At 36.4% G+C, this 9,747-nt stretch overlaps 2 protein-coding genes across 2 annotated transcripts; one reads left to right on the forward strand and one right to left on the reverse strand.

Annotated features, from left to right (window-relative positions):
- The first annotated feature begins 2,941 nt into the window (after positions 1-2,941).
- LOC141820108 (protein FLOWERING LOCUS T-like) lies at positions 2,942-3,976 on the forward strand. Its single transcript, XM_074707389.1, has 5 exons — positions 2,942-3,136; positions 3,212-3,273; positions 3,479-3,519; positions 3,616-3,832; positions 3,946-3,976. The coding sequence occupies exons 1-5, from the start codon at positions 2,942-2,944 to the stop codon at positions 3,974-3,976; spliced, it is 546 nt and encodes a 181-aa protein (XP_074563490.1).
- A 330-nt stretch (positions 3,977-4,306) lies between these two features.
- LOC141819879 (adenylylsulfatase HINT3-like) lies at positions 4,307-9,150 on the reverse strand. The gene is made up of 7 exons (XM_074707133.1): positions 8,875-9,150; positions 6,962-7,017; positions 6,698-6,755; positions 5,757-5,823; positions 4,864-4,919; positions 4,729-4,782; positions 4,307-4,657 (listed from the first exon to the last, which is right to left on the reverse strand). Exons 1-7 carry the CDS (start codon positions 9,082-9,084, stop codon positions 4,571-4,573), a joined length of 588 nt encoding a protein of 195 aa, XP_074563234.1. The 5' UTR covers positions 9,085-9,150; the 3' UTR covers positions 4,307-4,570.
- Positions 9,151-9,747: the final 597 nt, after the last annotated feature.

Below are 9,747 nucleotides of genomic sequence, written 5' to 3' on the forward strand. Positions count from 1 at the left end.
AATCTAATACCCTACAATTTTTTCGGTATTAGATAAAATACTTCAACTATAAACAACAACTAACTGACTGATCCAGCATGAGAAGAAAATTAACAAAAAAATTTTCACTTTAGATTTACTGTCTCTTATCTTCTAACCTCTCAGTTCTTGATGTTCGGCTTCCAACACAGGCATTATCCAGTTCACAGTCTCTACGTGCATCTAGTCATAAGATTAAGCCAACTAAACTAGAGTTAAGAAGGCCCACTAGTTAACCGTGGTTAACTGTATCTGATGCATATATATCTTCCCCATCCAAATCGAGCAAGCCATACAGAACAAGTTAAAATCCTTTTATTCTCCATCACTGCGTTTGTTTAATTAAGAACTCAAAGAAAAAAGAAAAGAAAGTAGTAAAGGATTCCCTCTTGTTTTGCATGACGTATGGATTCTTCACATAAAAGAGTAAAAGTTAAGTTCGAATCTATCGAATTTAAATTTGATAAATAGTAGATCTAGTAATTTAATTATATATTAAGATAGACGATGATAAATACACGTAACTACGAGCTTTAAATATATATATGATTGTTTTTATAAAAAAAGATAAAGATATCCTAAATATAGGATACAAATAAGATAATTAAAATAGAGAAGGGGGTCAAGTAATTTTTTTTATAATCATACGGTACCTTTAAAAGTTAAAAAGAAATTGTATAAAATGCATGGCAGTTAAAGCTGACTATGTTATATAGAATTAAATGTTGAACTATGAAACGAGTACACTAATAAAAATGAGAGCTTAAGGTTTAGGGTTTATAGATTAGAATATGAAGGTGAAAATACAAACTTACAAAGATAGATAGAATAAGAAATGAAAATATTATAAAAGAAATCAAACTTAAAAGAAAAAATCCGAAAGACACATTTAAGATGATATATTATATATATATATATTATATATACACGATTAATAAATATTTCAATTAGACGATGTGAGATGTGATAAATGCGTACATTAATTGATGAAGAGAGAAACTAAGAGAGACTTAATTAGTAATTAAAAAATATAATAATATAGATAATACTATAATAGATGATCATTCAACCTAATGGTATATAAAGATCTGTATAACCGATCCTATTTAATGGGATAAAGAGTTAATTGTTATTGTTGTTGAATAGTGATGCTTACTATGAATTTCATGTGTTAGTTTAGACAATTTATCCTCTTGACAACACAATAAGTAGTGAATTAGTACTTATAAGAGGCCTTTGATGTTGATAATCCACTCCATGTCTAAATTTCACACATGATCACATTTCCTTGCGGCACAAACTAGTGACGACTTCTCATGGCTTACGATGTAACAACCAATGTAGTGAATTTGGTAAGACTGAATTCCACCATTGTTGGGGCTTGGAGAACATATTTGATGGTTTTGGACTTCTTCTCAATGTGGTTCTTATTTGCTACGGTTGCATATAATTGTAATAAATGGGATAAAAATGGAATCTAAGACAATAAATCATGTATAAATCCAAAATGCTCATCATTATCCAAAGTTGCTTTAGATCATCAAAGTATCAAATCTTTCCTCATTTCACTTTTTTGTGTACATTGTTCCTTTTTATATATACAAATAACACTAAATGATTAACAATAAAAAGGCAAATATGTGCACCCTTCAAATAGAATTTTCATGCTAATGAATCAACCCATATCCAAAACTTTACTTGTTAGAATAATATTGCATGAGTTGAGCTCTCGGGCTACTATGCAATGGCAGGATGCGTACGTAGTTTCTTGAGCATCTAAGGGTTGAATCTCAGCTGTGGCGCATTGTAAGATTAATTTCCTCTTGTGGGAGATTGAGCCTAAGAAAGTCAGGCTGCTAGGTTGTCTAAAACAGATTGATTATCTTCAAAATTAATTGGTTCGAAGAGTTAGATACCAAACAATAAGACATGGTATCTTCACTTGTGCACAAATGGGGCTCCCTCTTCTCGCTTCTCTTTGCATTTGAGTCCTTGTATTCTCGAGAAAGGAAACTATATATACATGCTATTCGATGGCCTAGATCAGGCCATCAAATAATACATGATTGTTATAGACTCATTAAAAACAAACAATTGTGCCAATAAAATGTGTAAACTTGAATTTTGATTTGATAAATTAACTCATTTATGTTCATTCAATTATACAAGGACATATAAAATAAACTTCAACAAAAAAGATAGAATCTACCACCCCAACGGTGCCACACGATCGACCCCACAATCATCTATGAAGAGGTAAATCGAGAAGCTATAGTTGACCATGACGAAGGAGAACATTGCCTCGGCTTCGTCGAGATTCGACCCTTACCCACAACATATAAAATAAACAACCTTAACACTAGCGAACCCAATTCGTACGAATAATTTATAAATAAACTTATTTAGTATTCATAAAACTTTAAAAATAAAGAATAGTATAGATTTCATGAATAGATAAACATTTAACATAAATTATAAACTTAAATAATATTCACCAAGAAATTTCCAGTTTGAACCAGCTTGATAAGTAAATAAACAAGTTTGAAGACAACTAAGTTGTATAGAGATCATGACTCACTGAACAACATTTGCCCTACTTCGCCGCACAACTGTTTTAAAAGGATCCAAATCTAAAGATATTATTCACAAGACCACTAACCCTCACAAAATTCAATTCCCATGACCTCAGTCTCCCCCACATTGTTCTCCCCACATTATACTAATCTCATATTCCTAGACCAACATTAGCCACTCTCTATATAACATCCCCATCTCTACTTGTCATTTGCACCACCAATTGAGTTTCTCTATTCACAATCCTAATCTCATATTCCTAGACCAACATTAGCCACTCTCTATATAACATCCCCATCTCTACTTGTCATTTGCACCACCAATTGAGTTTCTCTATTCACAATCGATCATGTCAAGAGACCCACTTGTAGTTGGCAACATTGTGGGCGACATGTTGGACCCGTTTGTTCGGTCCGGTTCACTCAGAGTGCTCTACAATGGCAAAGAGCTGACAAGTGGGTCGGAGCTCAAGCCGTCGGTCGTGGCTAACCAACCGAGGGTTGAGATCAAAGGACATGACTCTAGGGCTTATTATTACACTCTTGTGAGTGTATTTCTCCACTCAATTAGGTCAGGTTAATTGCATGAGTTTACTGACCCTGATAATGTTTGTGTTCAGGTGATGGTGGATCCTGATTCACCAAGCCCTAGCAATCCAACCAAGAGGGAGTACCTCCATTGGTAAAAACTAACCTTTTGGAATCATCAAAAAGAATGTCTCCACCTCGACTATGATTTATAGTTGTTACAACATAGATACTTCAACTCCAATCAATAGTAATAACAATATGTTATAATAGTTATAAATTAATTTTTGCCAAATATATTTACCTCTCTGAAACTGATTGATTAGGAGCTCATAAATTCCCTTAAACTGTTGCTGTAGGTTGGTGACTGATGTCCTAGAAACACCAAGGGCAACTTATGGTGAGTATGAAAGCAATGCTAAAAGTGCAGATATATTTCTACCCTTTTGCCAAAGGAGTGAACTCTGATTGTAAGATTGATATTCATTAGTTGCAGGAAATGAGATTGTAGCCTACGAGAGTCCCCGGCCAATCGCAGGAATCCATCGGTTTGTGCTCGTGTTGTTTCGGCAATCCATCCGGCAAACTATTGATGCGCCGGGATGGAGGCAAAACTTCAACACCAGAGATTTCGCAGCAGTCTACAACCTCGGTGATCCAGTGACTGCAGTGTTCTTCAACTGCCAAAGGGAGAATGGATGTGGTGGAAGAAGGCAAGTACAGAAACTAGCTAGTATCTGCTACCGAGTCGGATACCGGATATCGATCGTATGACCTTCTCCTGTGTTCATCTCTCACATGAATCTTTTGTTTGATTGATGAACAGGTACCAAACTGTCGGTGGATGGATGCAGTGATTTTTCTTCCAACTGCAATTGTTTGAAGATAGTTGAGGATGACCTCCCTGCAACAAAGCAAAATATGCAATAACAAAAAACATAGTATGAGATGTGCACTCTCAGTAACTCCTAAATGCTGTTCATGAATGTGTTTACTTTTACCTGTTCAACTGTGTATCTGTTGAATGTTGGAAATGCTTCAGCATCAGAATCTCTAGGAAGGTTGACTTAAACATCTAATCTGTGACATGTAATTCATTTCTGAAGACTAAAATTGTATGACAGTTCTATTGAAGCATTCAGAAATCATGTCCTTGACCAAGTACAGAAAATGTTTTAGATGATAGATGATGGTTGGAACACACATGTGATATTTGCTTGGTATGTAGCATTTTCAACTACATTATTACAGGCTCAAGATATATTCAGTCGTCGGCATTATCATCTATTTTGGGTGGGTCGGATAGCATGAGAAATATTCAGCGCCGGCGCTAATTTGTATAGATAACAGCAATGGCATATACAAAGTTCTGTGCACATCAGGTACCAAGATGGAGGTCCCTATTCTTCAAAACTCTTTGAGAGTATCTATTCAGAAAAAAAGATAAGGTTCTAGGCCTGCGAAGAAACTAGATCCCGGACAGTATTCACCAGATCAACTATTTCCTGGTTTGATTCAAGGGGCTGTCTAGGAAAACTCTGCATGTTGCAAGTGTAAAAAGTCGTGATAAATGAAGGTAGTTAAATGATCAGAGTTTATAGGTTCTTACCTCAGAGGGCCATAGCTTGTCTCCAGCTTTTCGAGGGATTATGTGGAAGTGAGTCTGCAGCGAGCTTAGGTTAAATAAGGCAACATATAGCCAGTGCAGTTGAAAATCATCTAATGAATTATGATCAGTACTAACATGAAATATTACTTGTCCAGCTGCTGATCCATTGTTGACTAATAAATTAAATGAATCTGCAAAATTCAAAAAATTAGTGTAACCGATAACTACAAAAACGCAGATCTTCCAGCAGGTGATGGGACAAAGGTGATTTAACAGGGAAAGATCCAACAGCTTATATGATTTCTTTTTCAAACATTTCACATCATTCTTTCACACAAACAGCAGGCAGCTAGGAGTGGAATAGTGTTTACTTCACAAGGATGAATAACTTGGGATAATTGGTGCCAAGGTGAGAGGTGGATTGCTGATGATCAATTCAGCTAATAACTTTATATGACATTTGATGCTAATTAAACCTTTGGGTGATTATAATTTCAAAAATATTCTAAAACAATATATGATAACAAAGAAGAAACAGAAGTTTGGCTATTTCAAAAGTACCATAAGCAAGGACAAAAAACTATCAACAATAGCGATGGAAGTATTTGAATTTGAAAGAGCAAAAACAAAATAATGTCCTTTGATGCAGAGGCAAAAAAGTTGAATGCATGTATGAGCACAAGACTGCACAACTAATATACGCAAGCCAGTTAGTTGATTACATGAATCTATGATGACCAAGAGTAGTTAAATGACCAAAGAAAGGGAAGGAAAAAAATTTGAAGCAAAGAGAATTAGATCTGATGCACAAATTTTTCCTCAATGCAACATCTAAGTGACTCATTAAACACAATCCTCTCTGAAAGAAAGGTACCGTGATCTAGATATGGTTCACCAGATCCTCAAGGAGAAACCCAGTTTCTAAGGGAAAGGATGAGGCTAAGGGGAAGGATAATAAGCAACACAGAAAAGAATATTTGCAAAACCCATCATACACAGCAGACATCTTTTTAATATGTCCCACCTACCACTTTGAGTAGCTTTTCTTATACAATTGCTAAGAATTGGTATCTTTGAACACATGGCAGCTACCACCTGCATCAAAAACATAGCACTACTAAAAGAGTAGAACGATGATGCTGTTTTCCTATATCTTTTAATTTCAATTAAATCATAGTGGGAAGTTGATTTTACCATGAAAATATAAACTATTAATAGTACAAAAGGCTGGATTATATTATATTGACATATGAGATAATGGGCAAAAGCAATGTAAGGAGGTACAAGTCTTCAAAATACATGATCCTGGAAAACAACCTAGTATGCACTTATCCATAGGTGTCTAATATGCACAGCCAAAGGTATTAAGTGCATACGGAACTGAGAGGGAATTATTGAGCCCTTGACTCAATATTTCCAAAGAATTATTCTTTAGTTATAGATCAAACTCCAGAAATTTTGATAAGTAAAAGTAAAAAAAGATTAGCAATTGATCATAAGGGAAAATCATGGTGGATTATGTAATGCCCAACTACACTAACAAACATTGCAGAATCTCAAATTAGTAGAAAGCAATAATTATTGAAGGTATTTAGCATGCATCCTTACTGATACTAAAAATGCATGCTATTCATGTGCAACTACTGTCTCAGATGATAACTCTAAAGGGCTCCAATTCTGATGAACAAGTGAAACTGCAATGCTACCCAAGTAAATTTCCCATCAACTCTATTGCAAGTCATTTGCCAAATCCTTAGGACAGTGGAAAACAAGAAACCAAAGCTAACATTAGCTATCCCTATAGTTAGACTTATGTAACTATAACTTCCAACTTTATAGCACAGGAACAAAAGTTAAAACAGCATCCTGCACAGTATTGTTTGGTTTTCAGTCAAATAAAAGTTATACCTAATGCTACTGTAAGATGCAAGAATTACAAGTGATCACAGTAAGGACACAAGAAACTCACAGCAGGTGGTGTTGCTTCCAATGAAGGAGTATGTGATTTTGGAATGATAAGGGAGTGCCTGCACACCAAATGGAAGGATAAAGGGTTTTAAAATACAAACAAAAAACAAAGTCATCATAATTGTGTAACAAAAGAATATCAATTGCTAATTCCTTATTTCAATTCATTTTTTATTCATTTAACATTTAAGAGAAAGGATGCCAAAATTTGAGAAATCATGTAGCATCTAAGAGAGTATATCATAAAACAGAAGAAATACTTTACCCAAAAGCCAATGGATTAGAATCCAAAATACACATGCATACATCATCTTCATAAAGCTGCAAACAAAATAAAAGTAGCAATTAAGCCAAGACCAAAATATCAAAAGCTGCAAGGTTCCAAATAGGATATTTCTAACCTATTATCAGTAGATGGATTACTGAGATGGAAACCCAAGCTTGTGATAACAGACCAAGAATAACAAACATGAAAGGTTAAAGGTCCAAAAGACAATGAATCATAAGTGAATTGTTTTTCAGTATTTAGCTGCCGCTTTGGTTTCATCTCTTTATATTTCCACTATATTCTTTATAGTTCAGCAGACTATCACAGGAACTGTTCCTTCTCCTAATAATTTATGCCCAATAGAAAGCATATTGATATTTCCGATGGAAATTAGGATAGCTTACTAAATTCACTAATAAGTTTGACTTAAAAAGATTAAATAACCAGATTGTCTTGTTGAACCAGAAGCCAAAGCACCAAAATTCCTAGAGTAACAATGTTGAAACTGAAAATACCCCTTTTGCTAAATCATCATGAAGTCCTAATTTGATTATTTGCAGGAGCACAGCATATTGCAAATTTAGAAGATTCCAAATACTAAGGATCAAAACCAATTTCTATGGGTAAAAAAATGGACCTCGGCTGTTCCTAAAGTAACTATTACTGTTTTCTGGAATTCTTTAAGAAAAGGCTGTGTAATGGATATCATTGATGTGCAAGTTACATTAGAACAATACATATGCTGACAATAAATATAATGAAGAGGAGCACAAAGCAATTTCCAGATTTCTAAGTGTTGTGATAAAGATGAAACTAACTTATTTTGGGTATCATATAACTTTCTTGCCTCAGTATGTCCAAACTACCCTTTGCAAATCAAGGTATAGTTTACTTCTTTATATAAAGAATAATTATTTCTTTTAATGTTTTTTCTCTAACATTACAAGACATTTCTTTGTTGGTGGAAGCTATTGGACATCTTATTTATTGTTCAACTCGCAAATTGTGTGAATATCTACCTAAATCTAGATCCTCAAATCATTAGTAGATAATATACCATATGTATAGTACTAGGTAACAATCTCAACTTTGTTATTACTTATCATTGACCAATGTTATTTTTATTTTTTTAGTCAACAGATTACAGATGTACATTTTTTTTCTTCATTTCTTATTAAGTATTTCATTTTCATCTTTCCTTGTTGAATTTGTTTCTGCCTAATTTTCATATAGTTATAATGCAACATTTTCCCCTTAAATCTCAAGGCAACCTCTTCATTACAGACAGAGCATCCAGATTCCCTACTTAAAATCTAACTGAAGCTAAATAGTAATGGGAGGTTCTCTACATGCTCCCTGAGTACGATTTGATGCATATTACTATCATAGTCTATGTGGTTTTTGCTTCCTACTAAAATACGTTCTAGAACTCTATTTCTCTCTCAAGTGGTATAAGTTTCTTTGTGCATGACCCATGGCAATAGTATATTAAATCTCCATTTTATCTCTTAGGGCCTCTTGGAAAACTTAAAATAAGAACAAAATAATTTTTTTCCATCATGATTGGACGTTCAATTTCTCCATTGCTAGAACTTATACTGCCAGTATCAGACTTCGTTCAAGGCTTCAATCATGTCATTCTAGATAATCTACTCTATAAATCAATTAGACAACTGTAAAATAATGACTCTATATTAGATGAGAAACAAAAAGGTTGGCCCCAATTAACATTTGAGCAAAGAGTGACACAGAAATAGAATAAACACTTCTGAAACAAATGATAAAAAAAGAGAACTAAACAACATGGTCAGGGATTCCAGTACGAAGAACTATCATACAACATCATCCTTTTACAAAGAGGGCCGGCATCTGAAAATCCTAAAGGACCAAAGAACGAAAAAAGGTTATACCGTGAATGCAGGGGATTCGCCACGGACGATCCGGCAAAAGACGCATCCCTTTTCCCCACCCAGCTCCGCCTCGGCATCCACCTCGGCCTCGCAGCTGGAAGTGGCTGCGCAAGTGGATCCGCATGGCCGAGGGGGAGGGCTGTGAGGGGCCGAGGCAGGGCCGGGCAGATGCAGATGGGATGAGAGGTCGGAGAGGCGGCGCTGCGCCATTGGAGAAATCGGCGGCGGATATCGGGCTCCGGCGGACTGCCGACGCCTGGAAGGAGCAGAGTCTCTCTTTCTCTGTCAGGTTCACACGGAGCCGCATAGTTTGAAGTATTTCCGAGTGGTTGACTAAAATGCCTCAGGGTGTGTTTATTTGGAAGGGAAGGAAACGATGTTTATTGGGAGGGGAGGGGAGGGGAGGGGAGGGGAGTATATATATAAAAATGATATACTGTACGACGAGGAATGCGTGACTCGTGCACGACACCACCGATCTACCGCCACTGCCCTCGCTGCACCGTTCGGTTACCGCTGGCCGCCGCCTCGGGCGCGATCGATGTGTCGCTCGTCGGTGCTTCGTCCGGCGTCGGATTTCGATCGAATTGTAGTCGGAATCCAGTGTAATTTAGTCGAAATCCGACCAAATCATGTGGTCGGCAATGGCGCGCCCACTGCCGACCTTGATCGGGCCAGATTTTGACCAAATCGCGGTCGGAGACCGGCCGAGGAAGGACCAATGTCGCACGGCGATCCTTCCTCGATCGGTCTCCGACCGTAATTTGGTCGGAATTCGGCCCGATTGAGGTTAGCAGTGCGTGCATGCCTGATTGCGGGTCCGATTCTGACCGAAATTCGATCGAAGTTCGAGTCTTGATCGGCTGGAAGGTG

The sequence above is a fragment of the Curcuma longa genome, unplaced genomic scaffold (genome assembly GCF_044706935.1).
Source record: "Curcuma longa cultivar G26 ecotype Majalengka, Jawa Barat unplaced genomic scaffold, ITB_CL_G26_1.1 utg2646_np1212_2152390_RagTag, whole genome shotgun sequence".
Classification (NCBI taxonomy): Eukaryota; Viridiplantae; Streptophyta; class Magnoliopsida; order Zingiberales; family Zingiberaceae; genus Curcuma; species Curcuma longa.